Below are 21861 nucleotides of genomic sequence, written 5' to 3' on the forward strand. Positions count from 1 at the left end.
TGTGTGTGTTGTGTGCATGTGAATTACACAAAGGTCCTGCCCCATGAACGCTATTGCGCCACCTGCCCAGCACCATCGCAGCGTTTGTTTCAAAAAAAAAAAAAAAAAATTGGAAAAATTGAGAAAGGCGATCGTGATGTGACATCCAACACGCAGATACTACACCAGTTTATTACTTTTCATCAACTTCAACCGCAATAAAGCAAGTCCAGTCAATGAGCGGCCACTCTGACGGCGCTAATCAAAACGGAGCTTTATGAGCTTGGCAAGGGCGGAATCGTCGGCCCATCTTGTGCGCTGGATGGCGTCGGCATGTGCCGGCCTCCGTAATGAAGTGACACGCTGGGGGCATGCTGTGATGACGTGGATGTTAGTCACACATTGCTATAGGACGATGGGGGTGGTGGGGGGGGGGGGTCACTTTTCACCAGCTGTTGTCTGCGTGAGGACAGGCTTTGATTACAAAGGACAGCAGCCTCAGTGTGAAAAAGATACTCATCACGTAGAATCTAACGGTAAAACGGGCATTTCAGTTGGGCTCAAAGCATCGATTTGGTACACACGAGACTAATCATCAGGCCCGATTCCGCCATTTCCTAAGTCACGAAAGGTTTGATTATCGGATGTCATTGAGAAATAATCCTGACCGATTATCCTGTGATGTGGGGTGTGTTAGAATTATTTTTCCCCTTCCTGATATGCTGAGTCCAAAAAAAAATGTTGATCTGTTTATTATCGCAGTGGTTGTAAACCAGACTTCTGGTTTGGGGAAGGAGACTGTAACGTGTGGTGTGCCATCTCGGTCATCTCAAGTACACCACCCACGATAGGAGCAGAATGCACACATTTGGATTTTTTTGGGGTGTTTTTTGTTGTTGTTCTTGTTGTGATGTATGAGGTCGTTGAGTTTTTTTTTAAAAAGTCGAGTTAACAATGCATAGGTGAGGACCCCGCTTAAAATGTCACAGCAAAAATTTGGCTTGGTTCAAGATGTTAACGTGGGTAGACTCTGTCCGACTCCAATTAAGAATCGTAGATTCGTTCTTTCCCGCCGTTGGTACAACGCGGCCATTTAAAGTACGCTTCGTCAGAACAAAAACGGACCCCTTTTGGAACCGACGCTTGGGAAAAGCTACCAAGTGGCCTTTGTCTCTTGGCCTGCCAATTTGGATCATTCATCAAATCCGTGTCAAACGAGGATACATTGTCACGGTTAAGCAGCTAGCGGCCAAACCATCCCCCGCTTATGATTCAACGCATGCCTCTGTCTCTCCAGCGTGGGGATCGCTCCTTGGGGAGGGACAGTCAGACTTTGGCAGTCGGGGACATATTGCACGTCCTCCTGCTGCTGCTCTATGCCAGAGATGTGGGGGAGGGGGGGGGGGCTCTGGGGGAATAGCGAGAGCAGGTCCGCACGGTCGATGACAAGGAAATTTAGCGCATTGGCACGAATCCAACGCGGCAACTCGTGCGGCGTTTTCAAATCCTGCGCAAAGGCGTCGGAAATATCGGCTTGGTTGTCGTCGGCGCATCTCAGTCATTCGGGTCTCAGGTCAGAGGTCAAGTTCTGTTCACAGAGTCGTTGCCTTGCGGTGAGTAGCGAAACTTTTGAGCGACGCCATGCTGAGATGAATCAGCGATTCGAATATATTGCAGGTTTTCAAGAAAAATGCGGTCACACTTACATACAAGAGATTTTTTTGACGGCATTGGAGAGTTGGGGTTAGAATGCGCACATAAAAGTGGACCTGGACGGTGAGCCACAATGATATTATAATCTCGAGTCCATTTTTGGATTTGATCGAGTCAAAACTCGATTACCGCAGCATTCATCTGTGCGTGATTGTCATCATTGTCCGGCGGGGCTCACAACACAAGTAGACGGCTGCAGCGCATTTAAGTGCACACGTAGCGGCACAACACGCACCTCGGGAACACCCCGACAAGCCGCTGCTGCGAAAAAAAAAAGAGAAATAATAAAATAAAATCACTCCAGCTTTTATCCATTAACGAATAAGATCAAGCCATTAAAAGGCTTTCAGTCACACCTCAGAGGGTTTTGGGTTTTTTTTTTGCGAGCTGTCGGGGGCATCGTGGCTGACAACATCCATTTGCAGGCGTCCGAAGAAAGCCTGTCGCTGTCCGTCAGACGTGTTTACGATAATGCTACTGCTATCAAGAGTGTTTAACGAGTGGCATTAGCCTTGTCTTATCACTCGCCGCCATTACCGACCGAACATGTGGCACACCGACAATTTTCAAACAATCATGTTGCTTGGTGGGATGCCAGCGGTTAGATATCGGAAAGATTCTTCCATGGGTGCAGGAAGAATGAAGTGGTGTAGCGCCCCCCCCCCCCCCCCCCAGGAAAAAAAACCCCGCCACGCCAGAGATGCACTTTGTCTCCAGGCTGTTCGAATGATACGCGGTGATGAATAAAGACAGCGAGGGGAACACATTCGGAGCAGCAGATGCTCCGTGTGACTAATTGTGTACACAGAGGGGAAACTATGCTGATGAAGACAAGTGACGGCGGGGCTCATCGAGCACCAAACCGCAGATGCCGTTAAATGGCCGACGGCCCGGCGGCGGAGTGTGCCCGTCCAAATCAACTTTCACGTCGGGTGGCGCAATCGCCGCCTGACGCCTGCGGGCGTTGCCGTCACCCCGGCATCTGTTCCTCAAGTCTGTGGTCTTGTCATACGGCCAAGGCGTCATCCTAGCTTTGCACCCAGGTGTCGCCTGAAATGACTTCGATGTTCCCGTTATGAGGAACTTGCCGCGGAGAGTGTGAATTGTATATTGCGTGTCGGACTGGCTTGGATATGGATCTGCCATTCGGGTAACTCCCCAAATTCCCGACGGCCACCGCGCCCCTGGTGCTAGTGATACACTATGACATCCATTCATCCATTTTCTAGCGCTTATCCGGGGTCGGGTCGGAGGGGCAGCAGCTTTAGCAGGAAAGCCCAAACTTCCCTCTCCCCAGCCACTTCTTCCAGCTCTTCCCGGGGGGATCCCCGAGGCGTTCCCAGGCCAGCTGCGAGACAAAGTCTCTCCAGCGTGTCCCGGGTCGTCCTCGGTGGGACGTGCCCGGAACACCTCGCCAGGGAGGCGTCCAGGAGGCATCCTAATCAGATGCCCGAGCCACCTCATCTGGCTCCACTCGATACGGAGGGGAAGCCGCTCGACTCTGACATGGATATGACATGTTCAACCTTAACGTACAAATTCAGGTGACAACAAAGTCTTCGGGAGCCCCTGCATAAATGTTCCATCTTGAGAGCTTCCCTGGCTATCGTTGTTGAATCCCTTGTGTGAAAAGTGTGTCAGGAAGTCTGACCAGGAGAGAAAATCCTGCTGGGATTCTACAGATTAGACCAAATCCAAGTCTTAGGACTCCAATAAGCGATACGACTGAAACAGGAGAGATAAATATTGGTACCCGACGACATACATTCGTTTTGAAAGGAGCTGTTCTAAAGTCGAGTTTTTCCCTTTGGCTCCTCCTAAAGTAAGGACTGAAAGAATCCCCCCCCACCCCCCAAGAAAGAAAAGGCTGCAGAGTTCACAGACGTGCACTCTGTCAAAGTATTGAAAGAATACTAAAATATGCCTCTCAAATTTTTCGGCTAAAATATCCAAGTGCAAAGTTGCACATTCTCTTAGCCCCTATGCCCCCCCACCCCCACCACCACCCCCCACTATCGGAGAGCCGCCTTCTTTCTTCCTCTCTGGTGAATGAGCCACCGGGAAGTTGGCAGAGATGTCCTTGTGATTGTGGTCGGACACGGCGTTGCTGTGGTAACTCACAAGTGGAAGGCAACCTCGGAGAGACTCGAGATTCACGTCATCGGCTCGACAGCTTCGTCAGCATGAGCTCACTAAAACGCCCCCATGCCGGCCGGCCGGCCGCCCCCCCACCCCCCCCTTGCTCTGAGCGGCATGGTCGATTCATTGTGAGGGTGCACTGTCCTTGAAACTTTATATAACGGGAACTTGTTGTCCTACATTATGCGAGCGATGAGTTTCATTCAGAACGCCAAAGCTGAGTGCATAGATTTCAGTTCTGCCTTTTTTTCTTTTTTTTTTTGTCTGTGACGTGCTTTGGTTCAATTCCCCGACGATCAAGAATCATGAGACAAGCTCTTTGGTGTCTTGCTGAAAGTAACCTTGTGGAGCCAACTGTGCCCTGTCGTGCAAGTGAGTCAGTGGACGCCCCTCTTACACACTGCCGGCCAACGGCGAGAGCCAGAGTGCGGACCGAGTGGCTACAAAGGCAATAAAAAAACAAACATTTTCACTCATGGAAGCAGCACTTCATCGACTATACGGTGTGTATGGAACACAAATATGACCTCCACTCGCAACTGGTAAGCGCGTGACGTTGAGAAGAAGTAAAACCCTTCCAGCTCAGGCTTATCTGTGCATCGAGCAGAGCATCATTGCAGCTCTGCTTACCTTCCGGCTTTGATATGATGAACAAGGGCCATCACACCCTTATGGGGCATGACGAGGTTTTGGCGCGGCTCTCGACGATGGAGATTCAGAAATCGACTACTATTGCCACGAGTTGCAAAAAATGACCAACTTTTTCTCTGCATATTGATCAATTAAGCTTTGACAACTCGAATGAGTCGTGAGCAGAAGAATCGCTCGGTCGGAGTCAACGGACGCCGTCGCGTGCGCAAACACCTTCAGTCAGCACATGCGGCGTTTTTTTATTGGTCAGTGGATGCGCGGAAAGGGACATCGATCATGAGAAAATGGGCCACTCTATGACGCCGCAATCTCGGCCGCCACTTGAGAAAACGCCATGCAGGCAACTCTGCGATGCAACCCGATGCCCAAAGGATGCCATCGAGCACATCGTGTCTTCAGGATTGCCCAAATGGCCGTTCCAGAGGAGACGCGTGATTCATAGAGTATATGGTGACATTGATCGCAGCTCGCCGTAATGCACCTTCAAATGATTTCGCTCGGGTAAAGCAAAAATAAAATAAAAATAAAAAACTAATCGGGTGAGCGCCTGCGACGAAGTTGCGTTCGTCTGCGTTTATGAGAGCGATCGGGCTGACGTCAGGTCTTGACGATAGACAGTTTGTAATTTTTTTTTTTCTTCAAACCGCTGCTGGTTTTGGAGCGGGCATAAAATATGAATGATCTTTCCTCTCCGCTATAGATGCCGACTTATTTATTGGACAGCTTAAGGGGGAATTACGTCAATCAATTGCAAGATGCGGTTGCCCGTTGAGGTATTTTACTGCCTGAGGGCTTCCGGATGGCCTTCGGCAGGCAAGACTGAAACCTTTTTTTTTTTTTTTCCCTTACAAATGCTCATTTGGTGCTCAGTTTTCCAAGTGATCATGAATTTCTTCGAAAAAATCAAGTCGCAGTTGTCATCTTGATTCCGCGGTGGGATAAAAACAAAAAAGTGACCGACCAAGGTCACAAGTGATTCCGCGAACCTCCTCGAGACGGCCCCTTTTGCATGCCGCGACGTGAAATTTGCCGGACGGAACAGAGGACAGAAAGACGCTTTCACTCCGACAGACCGCTCCGGTCTTCATCTCGACACAACGTGAAGCCGCGCTGGCTCCTTCAAGAGCTCGGCGTGGTGAATATTCACGCCGGTGACATTTTAGCGTGTGTGGGCGGATGAAAGCTTAGAGAGCGGGCGAGAGAGAGAGAGAGGTGAGGGTATTGATCAACGTCCCCGTTTGGTCTGAGGCTCTCGAGCCAACGGGGAGCAAAGACAAGGAGGCAGAGGGACGCTCGGCGTCATGCGGCTTCAAGTCTTCCAAAAAAAAGCGATGAGATGAAACCAATTTGGATTAATTAACGGAGATATGAAGGCGCTGATGTTCTGCCAGACATAAAAGAAGCCTCGATAGCACATCTCACCGAAACGAAGCAAACATCTTGAATTCCCTCGGTCGGCATTAAAGGGGTAAAAGAAAAGAAAAAAAATCCCCTCGCGTGATTTGGTGATGAGCTGCTGTCACAATTTTCTGGGGGCCTTTCATTATCGCAGCGCCTGTCTGCATGTTCCTATTAGCCGGAGACCTTCTTCACCGCAATAAATAACCAAGTGAGGAGCGTGTCACCTCGTTAAAAATGAACGCCGTCTCGCGACTGCGCCGCCGTGCCGCTCCATTAAGGGCCGCCGCCGCGGCGATGCGATTCAATGCGATGCGATGCTGGCCTTGCACGTATCGAGAAGCGACCGTGAACAAGCAACAGAACGGAGGCACACACACACAAACTGACCATCGGCTTTATCTTCGACTCGAACGTCCGACCGAGTTTCCAAATCAAGTGCGACGCTCCCGCTACACGGGTCGCTCAATCCAAAAAGAGTCCAATCACATTTTGGAACATAATAGGAACTCCGCTCGCAACAACGTGTCCACAGAAATTCATTTTCGGGGCACAAAACATTCATTTAGGCGATGCAATTGCTTTCCCTTCGCCGAATAAGCTCCGCCGCCGACGAGTTGTTTGCCTCTTTTGAGGACGGAGCGGTAGCACAATACTTTTGCGAGTTACAATCGGACATCTCCGAGTAACAGCCACGCCGCCCCGTCGCCCGCGACAAAAAAAAAAAAAGATTCGTGGTTGGGCACGCAGGCGGCATTTCCAAGAAGCCGCTTCGCACACCGCAAGACAGTAACACGGATGGCAAAATAAACAATCAATCGGATGCTGGACGTTGTTTGTTGACACATTTCAAATCAAATCTGAGTGGAGTTTATTTTGGTCTCTGCTTGGCTGACAAGGTTGCTTCAGCTCAGCACTGTGGGACAAAGTGCCCATTCGGGACTCATTCGTCTCGTTTAAATCGGCTCGGATCATTTCGAAAGGGTCCACCTGGGGCTAGATCTCTCTTACTCGATGATGACTCTTGCGGTGTGCTCCAGGGACACGTATTGAGTCCCATATTCCTTTCATGTCGCCCTCGGGGGCAACGAACTCTACAGATAGCCGGTGAGGCAGGCTATGAACATCTCACGAAAATGGCCATTTTCTTGACACAAAAAGTTCAATGTCAAGTATTTCACATTGGCAAACCTTTTCACTTGTTCATCGTCAGAGTAATCCTTCAACAAGCCACATTCTCTTGAGTCCGGATACGAACCACTTCCATTTACAATTTCAAACTCATCGCAGGGAATAAATACAAACCGCTCTCTGGAGTGCCTGGCCACCCACCTCTCATGAAATTATACAACCAAGGAAATATTTACCTGCCAAGATCTGAAAATGTATGTGAGCCACTCACAAGAGTATCTGCTCCCACGATTGGGCAGCAAAGTAGCGACAGCATGAATCAAAAGATTAATCGCAAACTGTGGTTCAATTAGCCCTGGCGTGTGAAACTCATTTTTGTCGCGGGCCACATTGTAGTTACGTAGAAACCGGAGTACCCGGAGAAAAGCCACATAAGCCCAGGGGGAACATGCAAACTCCACGACCTCTGCACTGTGAGGTCGACGCGCGAACCACTCGTCCACCAGGCCGTCACCCTTGATTCAGTAATTCCCCTTTTTTTATGCGCCGTGGTATGTATTCATCATTTCAGTTTCTTGGCACTCAATTCAGGGCCACGCACCCTTCACAAGACTCCCATAACGTTTCGGTCACCTTGACCCTTGACGCGTGCAAATTCTTTCATGTCATTTGTTTTCCCCCCTTTCACTCTGCGGTTTGAATTTGTCACTCAGTCAAGCACACCGAAGAACTCCAATCTGCTGGAAATGCTGCGCCAGGGCCTCTTACGAGACACAGAATATACTGTGATGGGAAAATGAAAGGAATGTCCACCGGAAAGCACCAAAGTGCACCTTTTGTTGGGGGGGGGTTGCAACAATTGTTGGGAACAGACATCGTCCGCCCCAGCCTGTGACCTGCGGACATGATTGAGCCGCGTTGTGGGGCTCAGGTGGGGAAGTGGGTGGCCGCAATCACACAAGGCGGCGCTTGAACCCAAGACGGTGCCAAGCATTCGATTTCAAGTGGGCTTCGATGCGGGACACTCAGCCAGCAATTGCTCCTGATGAGGGCGGGGCTACCCGCGGCTGTGAAACCTTGGACTTGATCGTGCTCTTCTCTGAAAGTGAAAAGGAATTTGCTTTTCAAATGACACTCATTTTTTCGGGGGCGCAAGATGGTTGTTACTACAGTGGACAGCTTATCATGTTAGCAGGTTGCATGAAAGGGTTCAAGTGCTCGAGAAATACAGTTGAATTGTTTCGGTGAATCGTTTCATGAAAGCGTTTTTGTTTTGTTTTTTTAATTTCCTGAACGATTTTCCTTCTTTGACCGAAGTCCACAGCATCCTCTCACATTTCTCCGCAGATGGAGGAAGTCATAGCCCGCATGCAGGAGGAGAAAAACGGCATCCCGATCCGAACAGTCAAAAGTTTCCTCACCAAGATCCCCAGCGTTTTTTCAGGTGAGGCTCCCATCGCAACCTTTGTGGTCCGATTGCTTGCAGTGTGTGTGTGTGTGTGTGTTAACGCATCGTAACCACTGTGAAATTGATAGGTTGAAATAACGAAACACCATATAATGAAATTTGGGGAATAATATTTGTGGCTGTTATTGCAATCCGGCAACAACAACGACAGGCTCTCAGTCACTCCTTCAAAAGAAAACAAATAAAGCGTATTATCATCTCAGCGCACAGTCAAGTCACACAAAACATCTTGTATCTAATGGCTTCTTTTTTTGGTTGCCATTTATTCGCGCGGCAGCTATTGCCCTTGCTTTTATTAATGAGGCAAAGTTAATTCCCATCCACCTGCTTCTAAAATTGTGGGTTGCGCCCGGCGCACGCACGCACACGCGCACACACACACACACGCAACTCCCAACCAAATTATGCAATATATTAATCAGGGCTCGTTTGAAGATTAGCTTACACATCCCATCGCTCTCTCTTGGGTCATGTGTGACGCTGTGGAAACAAGGTTGGAGCTAATAATGGTAATCCACAGAAAAGCTCCTCTGGTTTCATTGGGGGGGGTCGGGACGCCAGAGAGGAAATGGCTACCAAACGCACGTTCATAAACAGCCTAAAACGCGTAATGGCGGACGGACGGACGGACAGACAGACAGACCGCCGCGGGGAGCGTATGACATTTCACACTCCTGTCCTCTCACCTGACAGCTCGGTCGACAGCAATAACCGCTCAGAGGATATATTTATTATCAGATATATTTAGCCCAAAATGACACAAGTCGCAGGTTTTGATGGGATGTGAGGGTGGGAGGGAGCAGAAGGTGCTGCTGTGCGCTGCTCCGATGTGAAATGACTCTAAATCAGGTGTGAGAATTCCTCCATTGTGCACAAATCGTGTTCCGCCCTTTCGATTGTCAATACTCCCGTCCTCTCCTGTCTAACCTTCTACTCGTTTCCCTTCTTCACACCGCGTATCATTGTCTTGCTTACGCCCACTGTCCTGTCCTCTCCTATTTGCTACTCATGTCACCACTTCCTCAAAAAGGTGTAGCACTGCTTGGCTCACTCCCTCTGTCCTGTGCCGCCACATTTGCTACTTGTCTCGTACCCTCATGGTCGACTACTGCCTCAAACCTGTGTCCTGCCTTATTTATGGCTGGTCATGTCCCTTCGTGACAGGGTGTAACTAGCAATCCCAGTCCTCTCTATCTTGTCAAATCACTGCCCCTGTCCTGTCATGCCCTGTTCTATTTGTAAGTCGGCGCAACCCTGTCACCCTGCCCTATTTGCTATCTCCTCTCCCTTCCTTATAGTGTGTAGTACTACCTGGCTTACTACTGTTCTCCTGTCCTATTGTGTGTATCTAATTCATTGCATCCTGGCTGACTACCACGATTCTGTCCTGTCCTATCCTATTTGCCCCTCGTCACATCCCTGCCTCACAGATTGTAACGCTGTTTTGATGATTCTACCCATGCCCTGTCCTGATTATTATTCAGTATACCCCTTCCTCACACAATGTAGTGCTGCCTGTCTCACTATCTCCGTCCTGTCTTGTCCTGTCCTATTGCTGCTCGTCACATCACCATAGGCTCAAGAAATACCTGGCTCTCTTTCTCCGTCCTGTCCTGTCCGATTTGCTCTTCCTTATGTCACTCCCTCACAGGGTCAAGAAGTGTCTAGCTCTCTCTCCTGTTCTGTCCTGTCTCGTCACTTCCTGTCCTAGTTGTTCATCGCTTCATCTCATGGTGCAGCACTCTTTGGCTCATGACCCTGTCCTGCATTGTCCCGTGCTTAGTATCCCATTTGCTACTCAGCACATCCCTTTCATCCCGTCCTATTTTCTATTTGTCTCGTCCCTTTCTTACAAGGTCTAACATTGGTAGGCTTACTACCATTGCCTGTCCTCTTCTGACCTATTTGTCCTATTCGTCACATCCCTTTCTCATTGGTTGTCATACTGCCTGCCGACTGACTCTTGTCCTGCAACATCCTGCCCATTTGCTAATACAAACAACAATGGCAATGGATATCAAACTCTCCCAACGCACAGTAAAACAGATCCAGCATGAAAAACTGTAGAGATCCACGATACCGCTTGACGAAGCAACTGAACAGCACAAGCTTACAAAACCGGAAACATAACACTTGAGCAATAAATAGTAACAACAAGCCTCCCTTAAAACTAAATGGAATGGGACCGCAATTCAAGTGTGTTCTATTATTTACCATTATCAATATGACTGTCGGTGGTAAAGTTCATTAAAGCAACGAAAAGTTAATTTCGTTCAAAACCCACTCCATAATAAAGCTAAGCTCCCGTAAGAATTCATTGCTGCGAGTCACCCTCAATCGTGTTGTTACTCTATTTGGTAAGCGCTCCATCATGCCGCCCCTACCTGCGGTCATTTCAATTAACGGGATGTGGCTTTGAAGAAAAATAATCGCTGCGATGTCATCCGCCCACGCCGCCAAAGGCGAGAGGCATTGCTATGCACTGTGATGATGACGGACAGCGGGAAGGGTTAAGAGCGCCGTCGCTAGCATTTCCATGAAAACTGTCGAGGTGACGTCCGCCCGCATATTGATGAAGCGCTGTCGTCTCCCCTTTCAGGTTCCGACATTGTACAGTGGATGATCAAGAATCTAGACATCGAAGACCAAGGTATGAGAAGATTATTCCGCCGTCGAGCAATCCCGTACCGAGGGTAGCGCCGAGTTAGCACCACGCTAAAAACGGAGTTGGGCGGTCACAAAGCAATCTTTTTAGAATCAATTATTCCATGGATGGCTCCAGTAATCGCCACCTGCCTCTCTGGTTTTGTCATAATCGATAAAAAAAAGAAAAAGCTCTTGTCTTCGACAGAATGAAGTTGCTACAACTCCTCCGCATGCCATTTGGCGGAGCTCCAGTCAGTTTGTATTTTGGCAAACAACGAGGTAATGTTGAATTAGATCGCCAAAGGCAACTTGGCAACTTAACTGCAAGCCCAACATTTCATCAACCGTAACTACAAGTTGTTATTTTACGTCTATTAAAATAAAAAAATTTAAAAAACAATAAAAATGCACACTTTAAGCGCTACTCATATCGAGCGGGATCGCCATCGTGTTCGTCCTTATTGGCCTATGCCCCCTGACTTTTGGTAAGAAGCAGGACACGTCTCGAGCAACACCCTCACATTCACCCCGCCGGACAATTTAGAGGCTCCTTTCATGTTTTCATTGCCCACACTAGAAGATCCCGAGACCCCATGACGCTGACCTCAGAACTGTGACGCAAGACATGCTCACCACTGCGTGACTATTGGAGGGGAAAAAAAAAACAATGCAAACACCAAAGAGCTAAAAATGTACGTGTGTGTGTGCGCGCGCCAGAGGGGCGATTATATAATCTAATCCTTCAGGTTACACCACAGAGGGGAAGTGTTTGTACGTAAACGGCTTTGAATAAATTATGAGTCATCACTTATTGATAAACGGAGCCCCGTTACACACACACCGATGCGCGCACACGCCGGCTGCAGCGACATCTGCGTGCGCGCCGACAAAAGAATTCGACGCAAATTGTAAAATCGGGACAGAGTCAAATATTTCAACTTTCAGTTGAATAGCTGCTCCCCCTTTTTCTTTTGTCACCGCACATGAGCAAATACCGCACGACATGAAAACCTCTCGACCTGACGGCGTTGATGATCGTGACGATGTCGTGTTTTCATGACGTGATGGTGTGTTCGGTTCCAATTGACAAACTGACAGTCCCCGGCCTAGAAGTCAAACGGCAATCACGGACATATTATGAAATGAATACCCCGTAGCCTCTGTGAGATGCTTCCAAGTGGAAAACAACGGAAAGGAAAAGACAAACGTTTTTTTTTTGGGGGGTTTTTTGGTGGCGGGTTTTCTCTTTTCCAGTTGAGGCTCTTCACCTCGGAACGCTGATGGCCGCGCATGGTTACTTCTTCCCCATCTCGGACCACGTCCTCACCCTGAAAGATGACGGCACTTTCTACAGGTTTCAGGTGTGAGCCAACCTCGCGTCATCATTCTCCACCTTGTCAGTTTTTTTTCTGTCACACGCCTTTGTTCCCAAACGCAGTTTGCGCGGAACTATTCGGAAGCCCTCGCAGTGTCATCCCAACTTTCGCCGATCCTTTATCTTTAAGGCTTGCGGCACTGCAAGTAACTGCAAGTCGACACGGAAATTGTCCGAAATTGTCTTCTTACAGAATCCGCAGGTTGCTTTTTTTTTTTTTCCATGTTTGGTAGAACCGAATTTCATAATGCCGCTGCTGGCTGACATTAATGAAAAATAGAAGAAGAAAAAAAGACAGGTTAGGTTAACCAATCAGATGACTAGTATGATCATCTGAATTATTTATTTTTATTTTTTTGAAGGAGGACATTTGTAAACATAATTGGATGCTGTCGAGTCGGTAAGAATATTTTGCGAGTACCAGAGTCAAATGCCAAGGAAAAAAAAACAAAACTGTCGAGTCCGGACAAGGAGTCCGAATCAAGTCCAAGTCCAAGACAAAAAAAAAAAAAAAAAGAAAAGAAAAAAGTGTGCTGCAGCCCGAAGCTGGTTCAGGCCCTGGGGCCTTGAGTTTTACACCCTATTTAATGCAGGGTTAGTTCCTTATCCCTCACTCGGGGCTTAGTGCACTTTCTGGAACAGGTGGAAATGTTTCTTGTAATCAAATATTTACTCGCTACAGGAACATCTTTTATTAAAAACAAAGACATCTTTCGGCTATCATTGCACATCTGCGGTTGGTGTAGATGGGGCATGCGGCATTCACACTCTTCACGGACTGAAAGTACCGCAGAGGCCAATGTCGCGAGGTCGGTGTTGGATGTATGGCCAATCATTCGGAGAGTCTTATATAAACAGATTACAAAAACATGTTTAAAAAGGCACCGGCAGCGCAGCGCATCACTTGCAGGATTGACGGTTTTAGCGGTTTGCGCCCAACGCGCTGCCTCATCTAATCAATGGAAATGAACACTCGTGGGTGTTTGTGTTCCATCCTCGCGCAATTCGTTCGCCTTTCTCATCGCGAGCCGGGCGGCGTGTCGCCCCAAGACGCGCAAGACGCATGGGCGCGCCGAAAAGGAGCCGATGCGCTTTCGACCATGCGAGGAGCCGACGAGAGGGCAAACTGTTTTATTGTGACAGATGCCATGATGATGCTATGCGAGCACCCCCCCCCCCCCCCATCACGTGACAACGCACCATATGGTCCTCCATCAGAGATGCTTGGCCTTTTTTTTTTTTCCACGTGCATTGGGTTTCTTGTCATATTTGTGTTTCCAGACGCCGTACTTTTGGCCATCAAACTGCTGGGAACCGGAAAACACAGACTATGGTGAGCAACTACTCAAAATTGCAATTCGCTTGCACATTGATAGATTTGAAAAAAAGAATTTTAACTTAACCCTTAATTGATAAATATTAGTCCATCTGTCCATCCAATTTTTTTGGAATGATTATCCTCAGGAGGACCTGCTGGAGCCTCTCCCAGCTGTCTTCGGGCAGTCGGCGGGGGACAACCTGAACCGGTCGCCAGCCAATCGCAGGGCACAAATAGATGAACGGCCATTCGCACTCACAATCACACCAAGAGACAATTTCGAGTGTTCGATCAGTCTGCCATGCATGTTTTTGGAATGTGGGAGGATAAACCGGAGTACCCGGAGAAAACCCACCGTGCCGCCTCAATGACTACATATATTAATTGTGAGTGATTAGCATGTCGACCTCACAGGGCATAGGTCATGTGTTCGATCTCGGTTGCGGCCTTCCTGTGGGGAGTGTGCATGTTCTCCTCATGCCTGCGTGGGTTTTCTCCGGGTACTCCGGTTTCTTCCCACACTCCCAAAACATGCATGGCAGGGTGATTGAACACTCCAAACTGTGTGAGTGTGAGCACAGATGGTTGCTCGTCTCTGCGTGCCCTGCGATTGGCTGGCAACCGGTTCAGGGTGTCCCCCGCCTACTGCCCGAAGACAGCTGGGATAGGCACCAGCAACCCCCCGCGACCCTTGTGAGGATAAAGTGCATCAGAAAATAGATGGATGGATGTGCTAGGAATAAAATGAGAGCCGATTCAGCCGATAATAATTAAAAAGAATAAAAATCTCCTGTTTTTTATAGTTCCTCTGCTCTGCAGGCTATTTGAGAGTCGGAGCATTTTTCTGCAGTGGCTTTGTAATAGAGTCGCAGCGCTGAAGCACAAGTGACTTAACTGTAGCAGAAACGAAATTGGAACGCAGCCCTCCTCTAATTTCATCAGACAGACTGATTACAGGGACTGAAAGCTGAGCCGCGGCTCGTGTGGGCATGCACCTGCTGAGCACGTCACCCGGCAACATTTTCATGGTGACGCGCAGATGCGCTTTGGCCACGCGTCTTCATTCCGACGGCAGCTTTTTTTTTTTTTTCTAAATAACTCCGGCTTGTTTTGAGTCATCGAGGCGCAGATGAAGTAGGTCACGGCGACGTTAGCGATTCGCTGCCAGACTGATGAATTAAGTCTTTTGAATTTAAAAAAAAAAAAAACGGTACAAGGGCTTAATGACCACCTAATGGTCAGTTCACAATAGGATGAAGGGAGGATGATAATGCGCAGAGACATCAAAAGTCAGGCGCACACACACACACACACACACACACAGTCAATGACCTTTGCGATTTACGGGCCATTTTAAATGTGCAGTTGAGAGGATTAAAACGAGTCAAACGCAGGGCCACTTAAGGCCGAGCTGAGATCCTGTTGTCTAACCCGCCTCCGTGTGCAACCCCCCCACCACCGCTGCCTCTTTCTTTCTCTCTTTCAGCCGTTTACCTCTGCAAAAGAACAATGCAAAACAAAGCACGTCTGGAGCTTGCAGACTACGAGGCGGTAAGCCCAAAAAAAAAGCCTTTCGCCTTGGCGTCACTTTCCGCTCTTCTCTCCCACACCGACAGCAAAGCAAAGTACATTTGTTTTTCCTCGCGTCTGTGCGAGCAAGGATCATTAGTACACGGGCATGTGCGGCAAACGTAAACAGTCCAATCAGCTCAAAACCTTGTTTTTTGTTCTTGTTTGTTTGACTTGCAGGAGAGCTTAGCAAGGCTACAGCGAGCTTTCGCCAGGAAATGGGAGTTCATTTTTATGCAAGCAGAAGCACAAGCAAAGTAGGTTTCGAGACGGTTTTCACATCATCGAGTTTCAACCAAGTGGTACGGTTCAGTTCACCTGAGCGTCATTCGGAACTTCCGGTGGCTGCATTCTGGCGTGAAAATAATATCGCGGCAACGCCACACGCAGAGAAAACAAAGGCCGCATTTATAAACTTAGGAGAACTCGAACGGCACTTTGTGGAGAGCAGACTTCAGCCAAGGTCGGAAAATCTGACATTTCGGAGCATGCAAACTGGGGCGGAATGGATGTACCGTGACAAATTATCCCAAACACGATTTGTTGCCGTTTGTTTTCAGTGTCATCCACTATAACGTACCTGCGAATGAGGAAAAGTAACTTTTTTCCATTCTAGAGCAGGGGTGCCACATAGAGCGAAATGGAAGGATGAAAGGGGCCACTTTAAATTCGTCAGCTTTTTCAAACACGCTCAAATCAGTAAACAAAGCGGTTCGCTAGTGTTAGCATTCTCTCGTTCGTTTCATCTGCGTTCTCTTAAAGGGGTGAAGGAAAATAGTCGTTGTCTTTGGGGTGGCCAACGGCCCTCTAGACCATAGGATAGATCCGGCTCTGCGCTGAACAACAGCCGAATCCCATCTCCACATTCAGAACCAAAACAAGAACACGCCAGAGTCAGGTGACCATTTTTCAGTTACTTGACAATCATTCCTGCAATGTGCACAAAGTGGAAGAAAAATTTTTTGCCTCTCATATTGAATCATCTTTTGTCACGAAGATAAATTGCGTTCTAAAGTTCGTACCCTCCCCTCCTCCCTCTGGTCACCGTCACCTTTTTTAGCTAACCTTGAGGCTCGTCAAATGTCATTTTTTAGTATTATGTCTTTTTTTTTTATGTCGTGGGCTGCCGAAAAATGGACAGCTGGGACACAAATGGCCCCCGGGCCGTAGTTTGGAGACCCTGTTTTTGCCAATATTTCCCGCCCCTCGCTGTAGCCGCTGGCCCAAACGGAAGCCACCCAAAATGTGCCGCGGGGGCTCTTTGGTTGCGCGGCACCCGAATGAAGTGAACACCGGCGCTTGGTGGGAAACGGGCTTGCGGCTCCTCGTTCGGACATGCCCCGCCATCAGCTCAAGTTTGTCTTCTTGTTCTCTTCAGAGTGGATAAGAAAAGGGACAAAATCGAGAGGAAAATTCTCGACAGTCAGGAAAGAGCCTTTTGGGACGTGCACAGACCGGTGGTGAGTGCTCCAACTTAAAACCTCCACTCGTACGCGACGTTCCGATTCTCAATGTTTTCTATATCGAGCAATACATGGTACCTAAATGTGGCATACGAATGGTGTGGGGGGTGACGTTACCACCCCCCCCCCCCTTCGCTGCACCTCTTCGTACACACACAAAATACCAAATCGATAAGTGTCACTCCACATCAGCATCACCGCTGCTCTTTAACTACACGCTCGTTTAGCATGAGCCTTTCACCCCCCCCCCCCCCGACACAGGTTAACGACACGCCGCCGCGGCCGTCCTCAAATAGCATCAGCCTCTTGCTTAATTGGCAAATAACGCTTTCAATTTATGCGTCCTTGGGGCCGTTTAATCAATATTAATTCCGATTTCACACCGCCGCCGTCCCGCAGAGCGGCTCCGCGCGGTTGTTCCTGAAGAGATCTGAGCTACTTGCTCCAATCCGAGCGGCTTTGCACTCTTGAAGCGCCCTCCGGGTCATTCTCGCTCGGCGAGAATTGGCACATTCAAAAGTTGCGTGACCTGACGTCAGATGAGACGTCTCGGAATCCCGCGCATCTGGCTAATTAGACAAACAGTCGGAGAACGAGGACGCACGCCTTTTCAACCGGCGTTCTCGGGAGCTAAGCAGCAACACAGACGGGATCAGAAGAAATGCTGGACAAAAAAAAAAAAAAACAATAATAATTCCCTTTTTTCTCCATTCTTTCTTCCAGCCTGGATGTGTCAATACAACAGAGGTCGACATTAAGAAGTCCTCCAGAATGAAAAATCCACACAAAACCCGAAAGGTGCACCGTTGGATTTTATTATTTATTTTTTTTCTAGTCGGGGCAAGATGACGTTCTGCACAGACGCCTTCCGGAGTTGAATGCCGCGCCGCTGATTTGATTTCGTGTTGATCTTGTCCCAGTCGGTGTACGGGCTGCAGAACGACGTCCGCGCGCACAGCCCCACCCACGCTCCGGCCCCGGAGGCCAAGCAGCCGACGGAAGAGGAGCTGCAGGAGCAGGTGGACCTAACGTCGCGCGCTCGGGTCTCTGCTTGAGCGATGGCGGCTAACTTTTGCCCGCTTTGCTTTTCAGATCACATTTTGGCAATTCCAATTAGACCGACATCGGCTGAAAATGTCCAAAGTGGCGGAGAGGTGAGCGAGGCCGAGCCAACGACTCCACTCAGTCGGGCCATCAAAAGTCTTTCGTGAGCCATCGAGCGGCCCGACGTCTCGCGTGATGAAGACCTGCAGGGGGCGATCGGGGCCAAAGGGGCGGTGCCAATCGCGCCGCAATGCATCTTGGCGCATAAAAAAGTCTATCGGTCGTCGTCTTGCCGAACGGAGACGAGCGGTCAGGTCTTGTCTAACTTTGTACGCGTTTACACGGGGTTTTGTCAGACGAGTCACGTCGTTTTCTTGACCACACGATCTATGCGGTCCCACGAGTCTGAACACGGTTTTTTGATTCCTATCCTGTCGAGGAAATTGAAAATGGCATTATAGTGCCAAAGGGCCCCGCTTGTGAATGTCACATGACCAAACCCAGAAAACACGGTGAGCCGTGACGGCCGTTCCGGGAGCCCTTCGGCGCTGTGATGTCATCTTCAGTCGACAGCGAGTGGCAAAATGGCCGACCCTCGGAGATGGACAAAAACGAAGGGATTTTTCTGCTGCTCATCCACAGATGCGGTATTCATCGGAATGCTACGTTTAGGCCAGTGAAGACGTAGATATTGTCTAGAAAATGCTTGACTTGACCTCCCCTTTAAATAGAACTCAAACGAACAACCACAGAATAGCAACTTCTACCACGAACGCATGTGTACAATGCTCAACATAAGGTAGCGTATCGATCTTGAGCTCATTTCTCGGTAGCCTCCCCTTGCTTGTGATGCCCCCGCAAGTGTTCACCAAGGTTAGCGTGCCCTTTCAATCCCTTCCCTGAACAAAAACGGTAAGAAAACAAACGAGCAATACCCGCTACCGAGTTAGCTACCCAACAGCTACTCCCCACTACACTCCCCGACACCCACGCCATTCACCAGGCCGGACCCCGCCTTTTAAAGACATACACACTCAACGTCACAGATACGACAGTAGAACGTGTGGATGATGACCCCAAGCGGCTCTATCCCAGTTTCCAGGCCGCGCATTTTATATCCCGCTTGTCCTTATTTTGGTCATGGGTGAGGCGGAGCCTATCCCAGGCGAACTTTGGGCAAGCGGCGGGGAAAACCCTCGGACTGCTAGCCAGACAAAATCCCGAGTACCACGTGATTCGAACCGCCACCGATCTTCCCTGACCTAAGCTTTAGAAAATACAACAACGAAAGCCGCACAATGCACTCGTTCCACACGCCGTCGTCTGTGTCTGCTCTAGTTTGTTGGGCTACACGGAGCAGTACATCGAATACGACCCCTTCCTCACGCCCCCGGACCCCTCCAACCCCTGGATCTCAGATGACACCACGCTGTGGGAGCTGGAAGCCAGGTGGGCACAGAACCGAAGGACCGATTCTATTTGCAAGTCCCTTTCATCCCATTTCCGATGGCACTCTCTCTTCATATTCAGTCTTCGAGAGGGAAAATGTATAACGTGTGTGCATGTGCGTGTCCCGCCTCCGTCCAGTAAGGAGCCCGGCCAGCAGAGGGTGAAGAGATGGGCTTTCGGCATCAACGAGGTTCTCAAAGACCCGGTGGGGAGGGAACAGTTCCTCAAGTTCCTCGAGTCTGAGTTCAGCTCGGAGAATCTCAGGTGGGATATTTGCTGAATTTGCTTCGGTTGGGTTTGTGCTACAGCGATTGGAACACTAGCAGTGCAACAGCACATGTAGACAGACACGTTAACAATACTCACAGGCATATAGTGGATATCATGTGTGGAAATTTACATAAGAACATTCAAACATCTCCACAGCCACCCAATATATATATATATATACATATTGAATAAAAGTTATCCAAATACTTAAGGGCAAAGTATTATAAAACTGTTAAATAGTCTACCAGTCATTCATATATTTATGTGTCAGCATTAAAGGATCAAAAAATGAGTGATTTATTTTTCAATTGATCGACCCATTGAACACTTGTAAGAATTTAACTCTACCAATATTGAATCTGTATTTAAACGTTTTGCGAATGTTGTCGTTCAGACGCTGTCAAGTTCTATAGCGCCTGTTGTCTAATTTACAAACGTTCTACATGTGAAAGGTTCTGGCTAGCGGTCCAGGAACTCAAGAAACGCCCAATCCGAGAAGTCCCAACTCGGGTTCAGGAGATCTGGCAGGAGTTTTTGGCGCCGGGCGCACCCAGCGCCATCAACGTGGACTCCAAGAGCTACGACAAAACCACTCAGAATGTCAAAGACCCGGGTCGCTACGCCTTTGAAGACGCACAGGTGGGTAACTCCGTCGCGTCTCCCTGTGCACTCGCGTGGTCCCCTAATGAATATCTGACTCATTGCCAGAGCTCTGCCCCCGCGTCTTCATTCCAAACGAGTCACAACTCTGTGGTGAAGCTATTCGGCGAAAATACCATTTGACAGCCATGTCTGATTATTATTATTATTTTTTGCGATGCATAAGATAAGATAAGATATCCTTTATTTGTCCCGCAATGGGGAAATTACAATCAGAATTCAGAAAGGAAAAACGCTGGGTAGGGAGAGGGAAAAATGACTGTCATTCGTTACAGGAGCACATCTACAAGTTGATGAAGAGCGATTCCTACAGCCGCTTCATTCGGTCCAGTGCCTACCAGGAGTTATTGCAGGCCAAGAAGAAGGTAACAAAATTCTCAACTGGATTGGGAATTTTAAAACTTTCAAAGAGCACCCCGCCCTCTCAGCGACCACTGAATCGGCCTGACAATTTTTTCCAGCCAATATGAGCGCAGAGGGGAGGGGGCGGGCCTCATTTTTGGTCAATGCTGTGTTTTCTTAATGTCTACTTTTTAATATGCTTGCTCTGGTAACAGCACGACATTTTCTAAAATGCAAAATGTTATTTTCAATGCCAAAAATTGATGGTAGTCTTGGTCTGGCTCCAAGGGAGGTCATAGGTCATCGGATTTACAGTAATTGGCTGATATTAGCTCTTCCAAAAATAAAATAAAACGCCTGTTTTTTGCAAATTTATTTAGACAACGCATTACAATAATCTAAAGACACCTCCAACCCCCAAAAAATCTGTTCAAAATCTATCAATTATGTTGATTTTAGTCTTTGTTGTAGAGTTAAATACTAAAGGACACATTTTTGAAAACGGACAAATGTTCTGCCTTTAATTTCTCTTAATTGTAGCAAACATTAAGAGACCAAAACTAAAGTAATTTTACTCATTAGATACATTCTTTTCAATTAATTGGAACAATGCGTTCGGAATTTTACTCTACCAAATGTTGGAATCAGCCTTGGCCTAAAAGAAAAAATTATAATAATAAAATTTAATTAAATCATATCGGTGGGTCCCTACTTTTACAAACCAACACATTTAAACACTTACAAGCCTCTATTTTTTTTCCCCTGGTGCTCTCACAAGCACAGTACAGTTCATTCAATTTATCACTATATTGACTCAGCCTCACTTAAACATAACCATAAACATGCAGATGCGAGTTAGTGCCGCATTGTTTGGCTGCATTTTCATTCCTCCTCATTGCGAGATATGCTGAAAGCTGCCCTCCCTCCCCCTGTATGCACATTCGCGCTTTTTCAAAGTGCGTTAGCTGACACGTTAAACCCGCTCCCGCTAATCCCTCCACACAGAGCCAGTTTAAACCCGGAGGTGCTGTTGCTCGCACCTGCACGGGTGCAAGGTCATTGTACATTGTTCCCAATACCAGATTTTTATAAAGCAGAAATTTTGGGTCAGCACAAACATTTCAGATCAAGTCACCGATATCTGCCGTTTTGGAAACAAAACCAGCCAGGGATGCAGCGAAGGCGATCAAAAAGCATTTGCGTGATTTCAGCAACAATTCCAAAAATGCTTAGTATGTATTGTAAA

At 48.2% G+C, this 21861-nt stretch overlaps 1 protein-coding gene across 3 annotated transcripts in view; it reads left to right on the forward strand.

Moving 5' to 3' along the window:
- rgs7a (regulator of G protein signaling 7a) overlaps positions 1-21861 on the forward strand; it is a 41760-nt gene that overhangs the window by 16483 nt on the left and 3416 nt on the right. For all 3 annotated transcript variants that reach the window (XM_086121512.1, XM_086121514.1, XM_086121513.1), the window contains exons 3-16: positions 8359-8455; positions 11079-11129; positions 12380-12486; positions 13782-13833; positions 15305-15369; positions 15568-15644; positions 16766-16847; positions 17574-17648; positions 17771-17869; positions 17943-18004; positions 19233-19343; positions 19482-19607; positions 20066-20252; positions 20549-20638. In XM_086121512.1, coding sequence (XP_085977638.1) covers positions 8359-8455; positions 11079-11129; positions 12380-12486; positions 13782-13833; positions 15305-15369; positions 15568-15644; positions 16766-16847; positions 17574-17648; positions 17771-17869; positions 17943-18004; positions 19233-19343; positions 19482-19607; positions 20066-20252; positions 20549-20638 — 1281 coding nt within the window. The remainder of the gene's footprint in view (positions 1-8358; positions 8456-11078; positions 11130-12379; positions 12487-13781; positions 13834-15304; positions 15370-15567; positions 15645-16765; positions 16848-17573; positions 17649-17770; positions 17870-17942; positions 18005-19232; positions 19344-19481; positions 19608-20065; positions 20253-20548; positions 20639-21861) is intronic.

Source organism: Hippocampus guttulatus, chromosome 10 (assembly GCF_054856545.1).
Source record: "Hippocampus guttulatus isolate MCC_2025c chromosome 10, RoL_Hgut_1.0, whole genome shotgun sequence".
NCBI classification, from domain to species: Eukaryota; Metazoa; Chordata; class Actinopteri; order Syngnathiformes; family Syngnathidae; genus Hippocampus; species Hippocampus guttulatus.